At 45.9% G+C, this 19,110-nt stretch overlaps 1 protein-coding gene across 10 annotated transcripts in view; it reads right to left on the bottom strand.

Moving 5' to 3' along the window:
* Arhgap17 (Rho GTPase activating protein 17) overlaps window positions 1-19,110 on the bottom strand; it is an 87,775-nt gene that overhangs the window by 24,934 nt on the left and 43,731 nt on the right. For 9 of the 10 annotated variants that reach the window (XR_013044713.1, XR_013044710.1, XM_076551818.1 and 6 more), the window contains exons 4-12: window positions 16,856-16,929; window positions 15,088-15,199; window positions 14,798-14,874; window positions 12,527-12,638; window positions 8,332-8,400; window positions 8,094-8,175; window positions 2,538-2,665; window positions 1,189-1,300; window positions 382-463 (exon numbers count right to left, since the gene is read on the bottom strand). Coding sequence is in view for 8 of the 10 variants with exons in the window: in XM_076551818.1 (XP_076407933.1) it covers window positions 382-463; window positions 1,189-1,300; window positions 2,538-2,665; window positions 8,094-8,175; window positions 8,332-8,400; window positions 12,527-12,638; window positions 14,798-14,874; window positions 15,088-15,199; window positions 16,856-16,929 (848 nt within the window). In the remaining 2 variants the exon portion in view is untranslated. The remainder of the gene's footprint in view (window positions 1-381; window positions 464-1,188; window positions 1,301-2,537; window positions 2,666-8,093; window positions 8,176-8,331; window positions 8,401-12,526; window positions 12,639-14,797; window positions 14,875-15,087; window positions 15,200-16,855; window positions 16,930-19,110) is intronic. The other variant, XM_076551839.1, reaches the window with a different exon arrangement.

Genomic DNA, 19,110 nt, shown 5'->3' on the forward strand with positions numbered 1-19,110 from the left:
GAGGCGCCTGTGCTAAAGGCTTGCTAGTCAGTCTGTGGTGCTAGCAGGAGATGCTGGTACCTTCCTGAAGTAGGGCGCAGCTGGAAGACTTGGATCCTGGAGGAGGTGTTAGGACTCAGCCCCCACCCGCTCTCTACTTCCCAGCATGAGGCGAACATGCTTCTACCACCAGAATGTAAGGCGTAGCCATAAGCCTGAAGCAACAGGAACTGAACCTTGGAACCCAAGACCCACAGTAAACCTGCCCTCTTTAAGCTGATTATGTCACATATTTCTTATAGCAAAAAGCAGTGCATGATTCCTAGAATACAAGGACTTACAAATGGGGCACAGTGGTTCATCGCTGCTTTTAACTTTCCAAACTGAACACTCTAAACTTACCTTGCAACGTGTGTCCATTCTTCATACAGACTGAAAGTCATCAAGGGCTCAGGCAATTCCCGCAAATAGGACTTCAAAGCACCTGAAACCATGAACACATTCTGAGTATGCAGTGGGGGCCAAAGTGGCATCGTTCTGCAAATGATAAGTACCTCAAGTACAGTCTTCCAAGCTGCACAAAACAAATCACAATTTGGCAGCAGTGCTTAGAGAATGAAACCTTGCAAAAGAAGTTCAGTTCTTTGCAAAAATACACCAAGAGAGCAATGGAAAATAAAATTCACTTTAAGGTAATTCTATTAACATACAAAATTTCTCCAGGCAAACGTAGGTCATGAGTGTGACAGGAAGGAAGAAATACATCTTCAAAATAAATACAAGCTACATCTGAGCACACTGTCTTGACCGAAAAGAAATTTACTCTAGTCATGCAAAGCAGTGCTGGCCTCATGGGTAGAAGATAAGAAAGACTCTATCACGTAAAAGAAGGACAATCCCTGTACTGTATTCCATAGAGGGGTGCCGTGTCTGTCATAGCGATCTTCTTCACCTTTGCTTAGTAATAAGGAGTGAGGGGGAGAAGAGAACTCAGAAAGAGAAAAGGTGTATGTGTGTCCCCATTACATTTTCCTGTGGCTTGCAGCACATGTGTGCACACACACAGTGCATGTTATGAGGTTTCATGGGAGGGTCCTTTCATTTGACCAATCACTCCTCAAACGACAACTGTTCTTTCAGCTCGTGAGCTGACTAGGATTTGCTCACCACTGAGGACAGCTAGGTTTGCAGACAGTCCTTGGAGCTCACCTGCTACAGCATGAGGATCTGAATAGAATTCATCCAGGTGAGATGTGGAGCAGTCCAGAGCAGCTTTCAACTTCTTTAATTTGGAGGCTCCAGCCCCAATCCGAAAAAGGCCCTAAAGATAATAAAAAGCCAGCAGCATCAAGTCAGAGCTGAGTCTCACCCTGGGGAACTTGCTTATGAGAGCATCCACACTCCCCATCTTACAACACCATTCCAAGGAATGAAGAGCACTGTGTGTGCCTAGTGTGTGGTGACAGGCAGAACAGACCTTCTTAATGCTAGTTCTTGATCTAGGGAAAAGCTTTTTATTTTCACAGTACTGACTACTGACTACTACATATCTTATAAATGTAGTTATTTTTTTTAAATGACATCAGTGAAAACAGACCAGACTGCATGTCACTTTAACTGACCTAAATGTGACTTTTTGCTTCCCAATACTTTATACACCCAGTGATTCTTCACTGGGAATGAGCAGGTAGTGGTGCTACGTGTTGATGACAATCAAAAGTGTCGCTGCTCTCCCGTTGAGAAGCATGGATTGGAAGCCAACATGAGAGCTTCCAGGATGGTCTCGACTTGGGCCAGATTAGATACCACGGTTTCCTCTGAGAAAACTCGCTGTGTTGTTCACCTACAGAGCCTCTGTTCTTCTGTACACATGTGAGACTTCAACAAAAGAGTCTTCTTCTTTTAAAGACAGGGTTTCTCTGTGTAGCCCTGGCTATCTGGAACTCACTCTATAAGGCTGGCCTTGAACTCAGAGATCTGCTTGCCTCTGCCTCCCAAGTGCTGGTATTAAAGGTGTGCACCACCACCACCTGATTAACAAAAGATTCTTTAAAGGACAAAGAATCTCCATTTTAAAATCTAGCTCTGCCCTGGCATGAACTCTTTGCATACTTCCCTCTATGTAAGAGGAAAAACAAGAGCTGCCCTGCTTGGTTCATGCCGGTATTTCTGGTATGGATCACATAAAATACAATATATAATATATCCTTTAGAACCACTGCACAGCACACATGAATGCAAGACTGTCATAAACAAGAGGTCATGGATGTTCTCAGCCACCAGAGCATTGTCCCAAATCATAAGCAGAGATGGAAAGGAAAGAGGCAGGACGGTGAAAGGTCAGAGTGCACCTGTTCTGGGGGGACCCACTTCGTTTACTAAATAAGGGTCCCAGGACTTACTGGGAAATATGGATCGTGTGTGTGTGTGTGTGTGTGTGTGTGTGTGTGTGTGTGTGTGTGTGTGTGTATGTCTGTCTGTCTGTCTGTCTGTCTCGGGGGTGATCTGGACAGAAGAGGGTCAAATGATTTGGCAGGTGGGACCTGGGTGCCCCTCACCTCCTCCTTCATGCCAGTCTCCAGCAACAACATGACGCAGGCCTCAATAGGGAGAGCAATCTCACGCCCACTCCTCTTCAGGTGTTCCTCCAGGGGTGTCCCGAAGGCTGGTTTCTCTGCCCACTTATCTAGAGCAGGAAATAGTTGGTAAGACCTCTGGCCACCTCATAAATCCCTGGGGATTTTCTTTCCATGGCACCAAAGGGCTCCCTTGCAGACTGGTGGCTGGGGCTCGGGGAGAGGAAAAACACCCAGAAATTGCAAAGCTTTTGTCATTTACCAACTATGGGAGCACAGACCATGTGTCAGGCTGGGACAATCACCGGGGGACAGAGGCTCCTAGCATGCCCTATAGCATGACTTGCCTAGGGGAGATACTGATGGTGGCCTTGGACCTGCACCACGTACCATCAACACATGTGGAGCCAGAGGCCTTGCATTACAATGCAGGCTACATCTGAGCACACTGTCTTTACTGAAAAGAAATTTACTTTAGCTATGTACAGCAGCACTGCCCTCATGGGCAGAGAACAAGAAAGAAACTCCATCATGTGAAAGGATAACCCTTAGCATTCCCAAGAGGAGTGCCATGTTTGTCAGACAAGACCAAAAAAGGTCAAGGTGAATTCAAAGTAGGTAACACGCTGTGACATGCAGTGCTCTCCACCAATCTCCATCCAGTTTCAAAACCTCTGAGAAGAAAAACTTTGGTGTATGTGGTTCCCAAGCAGCTTGGGCTGAAGGCTGTGCTGACGGCGGCAACAGTGTTTTATGACTTTTGGGTCACAGGCCTTACTTCAGACATTACAGATCCGAGGCAGCTCAGCAGAAACAATGCACAATGAAGCAGTCACAGGAGAATTTGGAACACGGACATGCTGAATTAGAATAGGAGGTGCTTGGCTGGCCTGGCCCACCGTGGGCACTGCAGAGATCTAGTGCTGCCTGGAAGGCACACAGACACCAAAGAGAGAACCAACATATGATCCTGTGAGCTAAGGAAGAGTACACATTCCTCCCAGCCTCTGCTGCATGCCTTCCCATCACCACCCTGCTACGCGAGGGCGGATCTGGACAGGACTGTCCAGTGACTTTTCCCTCACCTCCATGCAGGGGCCGGGGCCCCTTACACCCTCGTAGAGAGGAAGGGAGAAAAATAAAATGCCATGGATGCACAGGCCTAAAAAATGTTTAAAAGTTTAAAATGACAGCAAGAAGAAGTGAGGAAAGATGAGAGAAAGGGATGGAGACAGAAGGCAGTGGATAAAAACACAAACCAAGGTATAGATAGGCCACTCTCAGCTCCTCGCTTTTGGCCAGGTCCTAGCCCTGGCCCAGGGAACTTTCTAACAGAAAAAGTATCTAGAGGGCCTGTCCTGTCCCACAAGACAGAGGTCTGTGACAGTTCTCTAGAAGTCTAGATCTTACCTAGACTACTCTGTCCCTTTTACCTGAAGCAATGATGGCCAATCAGGCTCAAAATAGTCATGTGATCATTCTCTTAGAGGGTACATGTGAGGCACTTGGGAGTTTTGCATATGACACCTGTAATCACCCCTACAACATGTCCAACCCTGGATGCTGATGTCAACAGAAGATAGACACAGGCTGGGAGGAAGGAGCTCAACATCCTGCCCAAGCCCTGTGTCCTGCCTGTGTAGTCTATTGTAAAACTAGGGTCCCGGCCCTCACACTAAAACATCTCCATTTTTAAAATAGCAGAATGTCTTGAGTTCCACCACGAACCTTGAACAATCTAAAAGGGAGTTAGGGACGAGGTAACCAAGAGAACTGCGGCAGCATTTGGTGGCTGTGTCTCCAGTCAGTCAGAATGCCCCGTGGTGAAATGTCCCTGAGGCTGCACATGGGTCGTTACTGCTACATACAACACTAGGAGGGGCACATTCTCCTACATGCATGCACCGACCACGGGTCTGCCCCTCTGCGCCTCTGTGAAGTTGTCCAGTGGATCACACAAAGAACCCTGAAAGGGAGATCCAATCCACAATGGTTTGGGATGAGAAAAGGGCCGTCTTTCCCATAAGCCTGAAACCAGCCAAATGCTTAACCAGCCAAATGCCACCTACTTCATAACATTTAAAAAACTCTAAAGCCAACGACATGGGCCACCATGCTGCTTCCTGCCTCTGCCACTGCAGTCTCTCTTTGGAGAGCTTGTCCTCCCAAATAAACTTCTGCTTAATCTTTTCATGACTCACTTTCCTTTGAGAAGACAAGACTGAGACCCCCATAACACTGAGAGATGGCCACACTCCGGTCCTCTCTTGGAATGTTGGAGTAAACACTGAGCAGAGTATGGCTTACCACCTACTTTGGAGTGTCAGCAGCAGAGGGAACAAATGAGAACTTCTGACCTAGATAGACAATTCCAAAGGCAAGTTCCAGCTCAAGACCTGGCCTTCAACAAACAGGCCTACTATGTGTCAAGTACTGCAGCACACACACACAACTCATGAGGACTCACTCCCCACTTTCACAGTAAGAACAACTAGACTGTGAAGGACACATAAGACACACACATAAACATGTAACAGCCGTTACAGACAGGACATATTGCTAAGATGTGGCAATCAATGGTGTAGACAAGGGTCGCAAACGCAGTTGTTGGGGGTGAGAGGTAGAACAGGTCTGTGGGTCAGGTTGGAGAGTTTATGGCTGCAGCCACCCTGAGAGCTTGATAGAGGTTTCCACAGGGGAAAGCATGGTGTGCTGAGACTTTTGAAATGTCCAAGAGAAGCTAAGAGGTCAGGACTGCTAAAAATGATCTGGTTTTTCACCTAATGGTAGCAACTAACTTTTAAAGAAAATTGAATGAGCTATGGCTGTTTGCGACTTCCAGTGTAGACCATCAATGTGACAGCAGCAATTCGAGACAAGGTACTCAGCGCTGGCCGCAGTGGTTAGAGAAGGCTCCTCAAAGGAAGTGAGTGAGGCAGGGACTGATGGGCATCAGGAAGCAGACAAGCACATGAGAGGAACAGCACCGAGACACAAGGAAATGAGGGTGCAGGGGGCTGGTGGGACAGAAGGAGGGCGGCGCCCGGTGCCAACCCCCCAGACCTGGTCACAGGTATGCAAGGGGACAGAGTGATGGCTCCCAGCTCTCACAGTTGCTGGGTTTGAAAAGGGCAGTAATGGAGGACAAGGGGGGGAAGACAGCTGAAAGACAGCTGGAGTGGGAGGTCTCGGGCGCTAAGGTCTGCTGAATGCAAGGGAGCACAGACCCGAGGAACTAACTGATGCTTAGAGTGCAGCAGGCAGGGGGTGGGGACTGGGGGGTGGAGGGAGCTGTCAAGATGAAGGATTCTAGAGAAAAAGGATGAGGGGGGAGAACGAGAGAGGAACGGAAGAATGAGAAGGGACTCCGAAAAGGTTGACTGCCAGGTGGGAACAGAATCAAAGACATGTGGAATCCTAACCATGAAGGAAGGTGAAATCAGGAAGAAGGTGTCCTCAGACAGTGCTGACCTGGGCTGTGTCAAACACCAAGATTTAGGGAAAAGGTTGCTGCTCCTTGGGCAACTGTAATTTCCTTTCATGGTGGAGTGGGCACAGGCAAAGGGTTATGGGTAGGAAGGTGAACAACGAAATGGATATTGGAGTCCTCCAGGTATGGGGGGCAGGAAGATCCCATTGCATGATTTTTTTTCCCTAAAGATACGCTGAGTCCTTCTGAGAGAAGGCTACTGAAGAAAAGATGGGGCTAAAAGAAAGGTAGGTACAAAGACAGGTGGAGGGGAGGGGCCAGCCTGCAGCCCGTGAGCGAGTGACTGAAAAAGACAGAGCACACCTCTTCAGAGTGATGCTAGTCACACTCCAGCTTTCCCTCTTGCATCCTGAGCTCTTCTCTGCTCCCCTGACTTTCTGAATATTTCTCTGAGGAAGAACACCGAATGGAGATGACTAAGAAATCCAACTTTCTTGCTTCTGTTAATATTCAACTCTTCCCAACAGAGTTTTCCCCATTCAAAGGCTAGAATGACACTAAATCTTATCCCATGTACGGCCCAACCAGCAGTGGACATCTCACAAACACATGTTCTCAATGCTCTGAACTTGACAGCCGTCTGTCCCTTGGAAAGATGAGCCTTTGCTGCTGAGACTCAATACATTGTCCAGGACTGGGAAACTGGGTGATTTAGGAAACAAAGGCAGCCTGTCCTGAAAAGAACAGCCAGGGGAGGAGACACACTGCACTCACTGCACTCGGGATAGCTCGAGACCCCATGCACCCAGTCAGGCTAGAAGAGATCTTAATCCTGCAGTGCAAAGCATCCAGGCACACAGAATAACTCATCAGGGCTTCCTGAAACTTAGACGAAGACATGGCATTTTCTAGGGGCCCGGCTGCCCACACATGAGTGAACACCTCCCATTTGCCCACCCTGTCCAGTCATGTTTGCCACACTCAGCACCTGGCCAGGTCCCCTTGCAGTACAAGCTCAATGGCTCCACAGGGGATGTACAAATGTCAGCTCTATGTGCCTAACAAACTAGAATCAGCTCTCCGTAACTGTGAGCGAACAGTCAACAACTGCAGACCAGAAGTATTTGGAAAGGTGGTGGGCACAGAGCACTTGCCTCAATTACACATGACCTTTTGTTCCATCCCAGCACTACAAGGGAAAAAGAGAGAAAAGAAAGAAAGAAAAAGACACTGGAAAAGGCTGATCTGTACTGAGTAAGTATTCATTTTCTTGTTGTCATTTTTCAAACAATACAGGATAACAACTGTTTTTATGTAGCACTGCATTATTATAATAGACGTTGCAAGTTATCTAGAGATTAAAAAAATATGGGGTGTGTGTGTGGAGGGTGTTTGCAAATGGGACTTTTGATCTGGAGAGCCAATCCCCTCATGGACACCAAGGGACAAATGCTGTACAACTCAAAGATGACAGAGCACTTCCTGCCTCAACAACTTCCGCCTGCACCTGCTGATTCTAATGGTCCATCAGTGAGAAGTAACAGAAGACCTGGGACATCCAGAGCCAACACATCCAACTCAAAACTCCACCCCAGGGAGCGTTCACCACATGGTGGACAAAAGGGCTCCGTGCTTCAGCAGAGCAGACAAAATATCAGAGCTGGTGAGAGAGAGAGAAGTGGAAGAAAGAACCTTTCCAACAGCCATGGCCTTGTGATCTGATCACAGTGACTGATGGGGCAGCAAGGGCTGGCCTGTCAAAGTCTTCCTCGGTAAGTCTGGAATACCTGTTCTAAAAATGGATGGATGCTCCCTATGGAAAAAAATAGGATTGGAAAGGGTAATCGGATGGCAGAGGTTTTCAAACCTGTACAAGAAGCAGAGAGGCCGTTTGTCTTCAATGGAAGGTATTGGAAGTGCAATGCTCCATTAGTGTGTTAATTTGGGTTTGGAAGAAATTAGGAATGCAGCAAGAATGAAATTATGCTGGGAAATGCTAGGCAGAGAGGCTTCATCTCAAGGAAAGGCATGCAGAGGCAGGGTGAAGAAGAACAGAGGTAGAGGGGCAGAGCGAGAGGAGGTATCAGCAGACACGCAGGTTACATTACCTTGATGGGCGCGCATTTCGGGAAGGGCCTTTTCTAAGACTGCTAATGCTTTTCTATGGTAATCTGCTTGGGCTTCTAATAACTGAGAACAGACCCACATTCAAAAACAAAAGTAACGTTAGCATTGGATGGACACAGACACAATGGTTGAGCAAAACTGAAAATGAACTCTTTCCATAAAGCTTAAATGATTCAACTTTTACAACATGTTAACACCCAGTCAAGGGAAGGGACTTACCGTGACAAAGAATTTGCCATACTCCCCTTCTTTGGCCATGAAGTTGTACATATCTGCTGCGAGTTGATCCTGGGGAGAAGATGCGTCACTAACGTCAGTAAAGAAACTGGCACCTGACCACAACCTCTGGGACTTCTTAGATCAAACCAAGGGGATGAAAACAGCCACAAGTGAGACGTCTACTGACCGAGTTACAGCTGTGCACTGCACACAGAAAGAACTTCCAGATGGTGAGATGGCTCCCAAGTCTGAGAACCTGGGTGCACTTGGGCAATAGGCATGCATCTGTAATTCCAGCACTCCCACAGTAAGATGGTGGCCCAGAAAGGAGACTCTCCGGAGCTTGTGGGCCAACTAGCTTGGGTTACACAGTTGTAAACAGAGCCTGCCTCGGACACAATGAAGGCAAGAACTAACAACTAAAACTGGTCTCTATGCTCCTCCCCCCAACCTCACCCACACTCAACAAACTCACCACACACTCATGAAAAAGGAAAGAAAAAAGAATCGGAAAAATGTTCTGGATTGGCATGGAAGGAAATCCAAGTGTTAGGGTTAGTGCTATCAATGTGACAGGATCCAGAAACCTGTAAGAGACAGGCATCCAAGCACCACCAACCCACCACCCCTGAAGGAATGCCTGTGAAGAATTATGTTAATCAGGTTGGGGTGGGAAGACCCACCCTAAAAGTGGGGGGCACCATGTTTGAGATTTGGATCCTAGACTGTATAAAATGGTTAGCTGGGCAGCAGCATGCATTCATCACCGCTTCCCAACTGTGGCTGTGATGGGATCAGTGGTACCTTCAAGTGTGAGCCAGAACAAGTTCTTTCTCCCTTAAGGTGCTTTTGTCAGAGGATTTTATCACTCAAATAAGAAAAGAAAATAAGTTACCAGGATATCTGCTGGCACACCTTTTAGAGAGCCAAAGTATTGAGCATAATTTGGCATTTATTACCACTTGGGGTCTGGGTAGCAGACGGGGGGGAAGGTCATACTTCTATTGTCATATAAATATGTGTATGAAAAAAACCAAGATACTAGAAACAGTAGTTTTGTGTTAGCGGCAGCAGATGCTGGGCAAAGAGAAAGAGAATGGAAGAGTGAAGAAACGTAAATTAATCACTTATATAAAAATTGTTGCTATTTTTATTAACTTGCAGCACTGGATTGAAGCTCAGACCTTGCACATTCTAGGTAAGCTCTCTATCACTAAGCCTGATTTCTACTTTTTAGACAGAGTGTCACAAAAGTCCTAGCTGGTCCTGAGTACTTTCTGTAGCCCAGGCTGGCCCTGAACTTGTAATCATTTTGTCTTAGCCTCTCAAGTAGCTGGGATTACAGGCTTGTACCATCAGGACAGAAATTTAAAGGACAGATCTGGCATGTGAATATATATTTCTAATGTTTCTAAACATGTGTCTATAGATATTTCACATATATGTTGGAAGCACATATATTAGAAAACTATACATATAGGTTGAGTGAGCTTTTTTGTTTTTTTTTGTTTTGTTTTGTTTTGTTTTGTTTGCTTGTTTGTTTGAGACAGGGTTTCTCTGTGTAGCTTTGGTGCCTGTCCTGGATCTTGGTCTGTAGACCAGGCTGGCCTCGAACTCAGAGATTCGCCTGGCTCTGCCTCCTGAGTGCTGGGATTAAAGGTGTGCGGCGGCGGCAGCGGCGGCGGCGGTGCTGCCGCCGCCGCCTCCACCACCACCACCACCTGGCCTTGAGTGAGCTTTTTAATGTACTATCTTCTATTTTTTCCATTAAGGTGCACAAAGTGATATGAGGGCTCTCTTATTTGGAAATGCACATTAGGAGCAACAAATATCCCTTTAGAATAAATTAGAAAGCAAGAAAGTAGATGTCCTGAGACCTCACCTTGTTCCCAACCAGAAAGAGGAGGAAAGAAAAATAAACAGTCAAATGCTAAACAAAACTAAAGCTGGGGACACCATGCTGGAATGTAGCAGTCATTTGGCTCAAGGGTCGGAAAACTGTTAAGCATGGAGCCTGGTGAGTTAAGGAAGAACTACACACCCATCAGGCATAACAACAGTCTATCTTTTCTTTTTTGAAACAGGGTCTCACTACATAGCCTAGCTGTCTTGGAACTCACTATGTAGGTCAGGCTGGCCTCAAACTCAGAGATCCACCTGCCTCTGCCTCTGCCTCTGCCTCCAGAGTGCTGCAATTAAAGGCTTGTGTCATGTCTAATTGCTTAAGACCAGTATTTCTAAAGAATTATATATACTCCAATAAAGGGGAGGATCACAGTAAGTTCACTCATCAGCACATGGAGAGAAGCAAGCAGCGTCTGTGGTCTGGGGTGAGTCTAGGAAAGATCAATGCCAATGAGACACTCACTCCAGTTCCCAGAACCCCAGAGACAATGCCTTTCTCTGCTGGTTAAGCTGGTGGATACAAGTCCCTCTGAACATATCACAGTTAGCAGCGTCACTTGAATATGACTTTTTTTTCACATTCTTTTTTGTTTCTCTCTGAGTTAGAGTCTCGTGTACCCAGTGCCGCTCTCAAGCTTGTAGCCAAGGATGACCTTGAACTTCTGATCCTCTTGCTTCTACCTCTCAAGTGTTAGGATTACTGTGTGGTTCTGGGACAAAACCCAGAGTTCTGTACATGCCAGGCCAGCACTCTACCTACTAAGCTACTAAGCTAAATATGATCCTTTAACTATGGTGCAACTCTATGGGGTACATTTTCATTTTTACCTACTATATTCAGTATTTAACAGTTTAGAGATCAATAACTGCTATCTTTTTTTTTTTTTTTTTTTTTTTTTTCAAAAGATGGTTTCTCTGTGTAGCCCTGGCTGTCCTGGAACTCGCTCTGTAGACCAGGCTGGCCTTGAACTCACAGAGAACTACCTGTCTCTGTCTTCTAAGTGCTGAGATTAAAGACGTGCACCACTACCACCCAGCAATAATTGCTATCTTAAGGGAGGGATTATAACATGGCCTGAACAAACCAAAATGTAAGAGTCCCAACACAATCTACGAGGAAATGATCATTTGTGGAAAAAGACAAGCAACAGCAGGGAAAAAAAAAGAAGATCCCAAGAGTCACCAATGACTGATTTCTTTAGTGCCCCTAAAAGCATTTGAATAAGTGTTTATTTACATGATTAGACATGAGAAAAATATCACTTAATAATCTAATCAGTATGGAACTTTTGAAAGTATTTTTGGAATTAATTTTTTGTGAGAGAAAATTATTATTCTCCTAAATTACAAACCAATTGTTATAGAAACATTAAAAAAAAATCCTTCCTCCCTGGAATAGTGACCCATGCCTTTAATCCTAGCATTTGGGAATAAGAGGCAGGCGGGGATCTCTGTGAGTTGAAGCCAGTCTGATCTACATAGTGATTTCTAAAACAGTCAGGGCTACATAGTGAGACCCTACCTAAAAACAAACAAACAAACAAACAAAATCCTTCCCTTACTAAAGTAAATATGACCAATTTACTATATAATAGATGTCATGTTTATATCAGAAAACCTATACTATTATACTGCTCTGTCTTTATACCACCACCTGTCATTTGAATTATAACTTTATATTATATTTAGTTTCTTTCCCTCTTTCTCAACTGGTTATTTTAAATAAGCCCAGTCAAGTTTTCCTTAAACATCCCACTTGCATTAAGATCTATTCTATTTATTTATACTTATGTTAGCTATGTGAATGTGCTGTGTATGGGTATGAGCATTTGAGCGCAGGTGTCTGCAGAAGCCAGAAGAGGGTGCTACTCCCTGGAGAGTTCACCTGGCAGGTGGCTGAGTCACCCAATGTGGGTGCTAGGAACAGAATTCAGGTCCTCTGCAAGAGCAATATGTAATCTTTAACCACTGCGCATCTCTCCAGACCCCACCTGGATTTTTAAAAATGTATTTTTTTATTATAAAATAATGTATAGTATTAGAAAATAAAAACTGAAAAAAAAAAAAGAAGAAGAAGAAAAGAAAAACTAAACTGTAGTCAGGATATAATGTATGAGAGAAGAACAAATAGAAATAATAAAATAAAAACTACTTTTCAGTATCATTCATAGTATTCTGATACGAACTAGGTAAATCACTGAAGGAAGAATTTATAACATGACTTTTTGCCCATTATTTACAGAAAACAACAAACAGCTAAAGGTTTACCCCAACAAGGGAATTCCCATACCTTGCACTGTTCAACTTTATTCCCAGCTTCATCCATCTCTTCCTTTAGGGTGTCTATTTTGGATGGAAGCCCCTGAAAGTTGGTTCCTGAAGACTTGTGTGCTTGGTTCCACCTGCAAAACAGGAAGAGTCAGACTGAGAAGGAGCTGTGCAAATTCTAACAGAGTCAGGCCTTGAAGAGAAGACCCTTCCCCCAGCCTGACTCCCCTACAATGGCAGCCTTCCTCCTTCTTATGTTTAGCCTCTAGAACAGCAGCAAGCAAAAACAGGTGCTAGCTTCTCCTCAAGGCAGGACTCCTGCAGTGCTGAGGAGTGGCCTAACCAAGCATATTCTGTGTCACACAGCACCACTGCTGGAACACAATCTGTGGAACCTCTTTTGTGCAGGGCCCAATCATTGAGTCCTTGCCATGAAGCACATCTGGAATGTTCCCTATATTCTGAGAACAAGTCCCTGCTCTTGAGGATGCCTTATGATGCACCTTTCTATCATCTGAGACCTGTGATTGCTTTTAGCAGTAAAAGCTAGAACTTCAACCCTGTGGCTATGAAAGCATTTCAGACACACATAGTAATAGCAGAGGGACAGATGTGAATAATGGATCTATACCATTATTTCTGCTTTGACCCTGTGAATATGGACAGTCTGGTCTCACTGAAAATCTAAATATCGATAGTATGCACACACAGCATGAAAACACACTAACAACTTATTAAGCTTCTCGGTCCGCTGCCCTGCCCTGCCCTGCCATATTGTACCCACTTCCTCATTCCCAGGATGATGCACAGGAAGCTTTCCATGTCCACAGAAGCAAAACGGCCAGTGCTGGCTTTGAGAAAAGCACAGAATCTGGAGTGTTGTTTGAGGAGCAGTTCCAGCTTATGGAGCTGTGTGGCCTGAAGTCTAACCTCTGCCTGGGTTGTCTCATCTGTTAGGTGAAGCTGAAGGACACTGTCTACCTTGCAGAACTAATACAGGGAGTAAAAGAAGGGACAAGCAGCCGGGCATGGTGGCACACCTTTAATCCCAGCACATCAAAAACAAAACAAAAAGGAGGAATAGGCACAATCATTTGCAGACCACGTATCACAGAGGCTCACTGCATTAAGATCCCATTTTCTGCAGAGCCACAGGAACAAGTAAAGGCAAGTAAGGAAGACTCATCCACTGCAGTTTCTCCAATACCCGCTTGAGTTAACTAAGTGAGTATGACTATGGACATAAGAGTCAGGGTTGGATATCGTAGGGCACATGTGCTTGAGATGTTGATGCCCTGAGAGATAGCCTATTTCGCTTAGTCACACACAGTGAAGGGCACACACAACCTCACTTAATTAAGTAGCAGACATTCTTTTCTGAGCAAAAATGTATGTAGGGGGCACACCCCTGGTCTCACTATCATGCGGGGATCTAGACACACGTGTATACACAACAAGGACACAGCAGAACTCCCCGTCAGCACTGGTCCTGTCCCCTGCTATCTCTAGGGCACGGAGCAAATCATACAGACAGCTTGTGTTGGTCCCAGCTTCTCTGTGAAACAGTCCCCTTCACAGAAACAGAGGGTGTTTGTATCGGACCCATCCTGGTTTCCAGCTAGTTACAAGGGGCCTCTGCACTAAGTGGGAAGCAAGCAATATTTGCTGAAAATAAAGAGGAGGAAAGGGAGGACTGGTAGGGAATCAAATTAGTAACAGATGGATTGACACCTGCCATGTGGGAAGTGACACTGACTCGACAGCTACCCCTCTTATCATTTATTAAACCAGACATAGTGAACCACTGGTTTCTGACATTTTTTCTCCTTCACCCACACCCCATCAGTGGGTCCTGATTCAGAGACATCGAGAAATAAGGAAATGCAGCACAGCACAGCCACAGACTCCAGAGCAGGAGCTGCTCTCCGAGGCACTGCTACCAGAGATCCCTTCACCCCGCCCAGAGCCACCAGAACTCACAGCATTCAGTGAGTCCTTTCCTTCTTGATCATGGAGGTTTAAGACCTGGGGAGGCTCTCATGAGCTGTCAGGATCACAGGTCTATTATCCCTCAACTCCAATGTCTTGAGAGCTTTGACTTTGGGAGTGTCAGTCCCCAGCCCTTTTCCTGTTAATACACTTAGTTCAGGATGTTCTAACAACATCCCCACTGACACACTTGGAAGAGGCTGTGACCTGGTCAGTGACTGAGGTATCTGTCTGATAGGCCTGAATGCTGACCACAGGACAGAATTCTGCTGCACTCATCACTACCCTCACAGCATCACCTTACCTCGCTCTGACTGAATCCCAGTCCAACACCAGTTTAGCAAGCTGTTTCCTCTGCTTTTGGATGTTGGGAATCTCCACCTGGAAGGAAGAACAGACCACATAGATTCACCTGGGGATTTTAGCTGAATTCTTCCAAGAGCAATAACCTCTTTACAAAGGTTTTCTTTTAGATACAAACTTCCCTTACTTTCCCAAAGTTCTACATTAAAGCTGCTGATGACTTAAAATTTTAGGCCCACACTAACCGTTTACTATCTGATCCCCGGCCGGCTAGGCAGCACAAGAACCCACCTCTGCTATGCTGTAGAAAGGGTCTACTATCTCCTTCTCCACAAAGACTTCGTGCTGTGAGAGCTCAAGAGCCAGCTGATTCTCAGCATCCCCACAGGTCTCCAGCATCTTCCTTTAGGGACAAGATACCAAACAACAACCATGCACTCGTTAAAGAAGGTCTGTCATGTGGCTGTATTCTGCTCTGTGACAGGAACACAGCAGAGCACTCCCCAATAAAGCCATTACAATGTATGCCTGTACATTGTCACCTGAAATACAAGGCCAGCTTTGTGCTTTCAAAGGAAATGAACTGAGACTGAAAGTGGCTCACTGATGCAGTTCTTGTCTAGAGTGTAGCAGGCCCAACCTGAGAACAGGAGGCTGGAGGGAGGGAGGGAGGGAAGGACTAGCTCTGACATGGACTTAATGTGGAGGGAGAGGAAGTGTGAACAGCAAGGTTACAACTCAAAGAAGTAGGCTCTCGGGTCAGATGAGATGAGTGTTCTCAAAATACCCTGAAAAAACTTTAACATGTGCAAAAGGTCACGCACTCTGTGTGGTTCTGTGTCTGTTACTGAGTCTAGCCTTAGCAATGCTTCCTCTAGAGTTAACACCAAAACTCGGTCTCCAGCTTACCCAGTACAGACGTGGCTTCCTCCCCAACACCACACAGAGACAAGGTTCTCAACTGCACATGAAATGGCTGGCCCCACGGGCCAAGAACACGGTACCACTTGAACATCATCACTACTTCTTTTTGTTTTCCTTAAATACACAGCGGGTGTCACTCCAGTGGCCCAGTCCTCCTCTTGCCTTTCTTCTGCACCATGCCCCTCCAGCTCTCTGGGGAGCTCTTTCGGCAACAGAAAGGGTGTGGTGTGGTGCGAGGTGGCTGTGGTATCACAGCCAAGCTGAACAGTTTGAATACAGGCTTTGTACTCTGCAGCTGTGTGGTCTCAGGCAGTCTCCCTACCCTTCTCTTGCCAGCGTCCCTCATCTGTAAAATGGAAGCATTAGTACTGCCTACCTCCTAGGCTGTTCTGAAGGCTAAGTGAACTAGGACTTGGGGAGAATTCAGCCCTGGGCTTGTACACAGCATCACTGCTGTGAGGAAATGACGGTAGTACAGGAAGCCAAGATGGAAACCTGCACAGGCTTTAATTTCAAAAGACTTGGAGAAAAGACTTAAAATGGTCTAAACACACATGCACACGCACATGTGTGTGTGTGCACGAGCATGTGTGTGTGTGGTGATACGCATTCCAATTATCCAGATATAATGATTATACATCATACCACCATAGACCCATAAGTATACAATTATCTGTGTTGATTAAAAATAAAAGTATATTTAAAAAGAAAATAAACTAGGTATAACATTTTGAAGTTAAAACAACCACCACATAAGCCAAATAATTCAGGAAATTCATTCTTTTGAGACCACCACCACCTTCTGTGTCTTGACGGCCATTGTGAAAGTAAGTGAGTCTGAAGGACTGAGAAGGACTTGCAGGTACTAACTCTGAGCCTACACTGGCATGGGCAAGTGCACAAGTTCATATGCAAGCACTGGGGAACAATCCTGACCCCTTGGGTGTGGCCCCCTTTTCACCCAATTCCCCCCAAGCTCCTAGTAGAGAAAGACATCCCCAGCACCCCAGTTGCTCCTCCCCCCATGATAGAGCCCCCACTGTTGTGTTTCCAATTCCTATGGTGGCTGCCAGATACAACAGCTGCCCACCTCCCCCACCTCCAGGCCAAGGGTCCCCAGAAGCACCGCTCTTACCCCAAGAGAGACTCTTCGAGCTGGGCTGAAGCCTCCTGCATGTTTTGGGCGAGCGCTGTCAGAGGAAGCTTTTTCTGTAAGGCAAAGACAAGGTGGGTTTTTATCTGATGTTTTGTTCTCACTGGGCTGCTTCGGGTCACTCTTTGTACCCCTGCCCTCCAGGCAACCTGCACAAGGAAGAGAGCTGTCCCTGTGGCTCAGCCTGTGGCTGTCCTTGAACTAAATTAACTTAGGTGCCTGGCACACAGGGTGTGTTCAGCACATGGGGAGTGCCCCCACATGGGGTGTGCTCACCAGGGGCTCAGCAGCTGCTACTGTTGCTGCTGCTATTACTGTTACTAATTAATCAGGTGCATAGAGACTGAGTATCCCTTATCTGAAATCCTGAGACCAACAAGTGTTTCAGATGTTTAGACTTTGGAATATGTGCACTGCCTTTACTGGCTAAACATCCCCAAGTTGAAAATCTAAAAATATGAAATGGTCCAAAGTCTGTACTCATACATTTCAAGGCATTCTGGATTCAGATTTTAATTTTTTAATTAAAAGTTAAAATTATTAAAAAATAATTCGCCAGGTGGCGGTGGCACACGACTTTAATCCCAGCACTTGTGAGGCAGAGCCAGGCGGATCTCTGTGAGTTCGAGGCCAGCCTGGTCTACAGAGTGAGTTCCAGGACAGGCACCAAAACTACACAGAGAAACCCTGTCTCGAAACAAAGCAAAACAAACAAAAAACCCTCGTTTATTGTGAGTGGGAGGGTGCAGCTGCACCAATGCCAATGTGGAAGTCAGAAGACAGAGCCTGTTCTCTCCTTCTGCCTTGTGGGCTCCTGGGATTGAACTCAGGCCATCAAGGATGGCAAGCACCTTTATCCGCTGAGCCATCTTGCCAGGCCTTCCTTGTTTGTTTTTGAGACAGGGTTTCCTAGATCCTGAGCTGGCCTTGAACTCACTACGTAGCCAAGGATGACTTTGAACTTCTGATCCCGGGGTGCTATAATTACAGGCAAGTACTGCCACACCCAGTCTTCGTGGTGCTGGGGACTGAAGCCAGGGCTTCATGCATGCCAGGCCAGTACTCGACCAGCTGAGGTAGAGCCCTAAGCCCCCAGATTCCAGAGTTTCAGATTGTGTTCTACGAATAGACCTTGTTCTCTAAATATCATCACAAGTAAATGTAGTAAAATGCTCAACTGCAAAACTTAGGCTAGAACATTCTTAATCTGGGTCTTATTTGGCGACAGTCCTAAAATTCAGCTTTAAATATCTAAAAATATCTGAACAACTTTTGTGGTGTTTCTAAGCACAAAGCCAATCATTTTCCTATCAGAGATCTGTTCTTAATCAGCAGCAGGATCATTTGACCAGGGAACTCAGACCCAGAGGTGAAGTGGCTAGCCTGGAGCCTCACAGAGGTCGGATACAGCAGTGATCAGCAATAGGAGCCCCAGTGTGGCTGGCGTTATCTCAGAGTATATGTAGGAGAGGCCTGGAAAGTAACAGAGGCTGCTTCTAACAACATGGTGCTTGCAAAATGATGCTTTCACTCTGCAAAGCCATCTCATTCTGTCTTCCCAGGGAAAAGGACAAATGTCAGAGAGTGCCTATTGCCTGCTTTCCTGCATGCATTGGCTTGTGCCATTTGGGAGTACTTCTAGACAGCTATCCAAGAAAGTACCAATGTGGTGGTTCTGGTAGGGGGAGGGAAGGGACAAGACTGGGACAAACTTCACTCATGTTCTTTTGTGCATTCTGAATTGAAGTTTATCCATGCGCTGGCTGGAGAGATGTCTCAGCAGTTAAAGGTACTTGTTGCTCTTCCAGAGGACCTGGGTTTGATTCCCAGCAACCACAGAGAGACCACTATTGGCTGCCATGCACTCAGAACAGAAAGATATGAGCATAACTAAAGATAATTCATGGTTTAGGTGAGCTCTTTTCATAAAGAGATGAAACATAAGATAAATGTAGTAATCAGGAGGCAGACTTCGTGTAATTCTAGAACTCCATGGGTCTGTGGAGGGGAAAATTACGAAGAACCTATTTTGTAAATGTCATTCATGATCCCTAACTCTACAGCCGTGATCCTGTTTCCTGGAATACATAAACAAGGAAATTCTGCTGGATGAATCATCTTATTAATAAAAGCATCTATCCACACTGAAACTCCATGGAGAAGAACCAGGCTCCCCAGGGGTGAACAGCTCTTCTGTCACCAGAGGGAACTGAAAAGCTGTCCACTGGTGACACGTG

This window comes from Peromyscus maniculatus, chromosome 1, assembly GCF_049852395.1.
Source record: "Peromyscus maniculatus bairdii isolate BWxNUB_F1_BW_parent chromosome 1, HU_Pman_BW_mat_3.1, whole genome shotgun sequence".
In the NCBI taxonomy this organism is placed as follows: domain Eukaryota; kingdom Metazoa; phylum Chordata; class Mammalia; order Rodentia; family Cricetidae; genus Peromyscus; species Peromyscus maniculatus.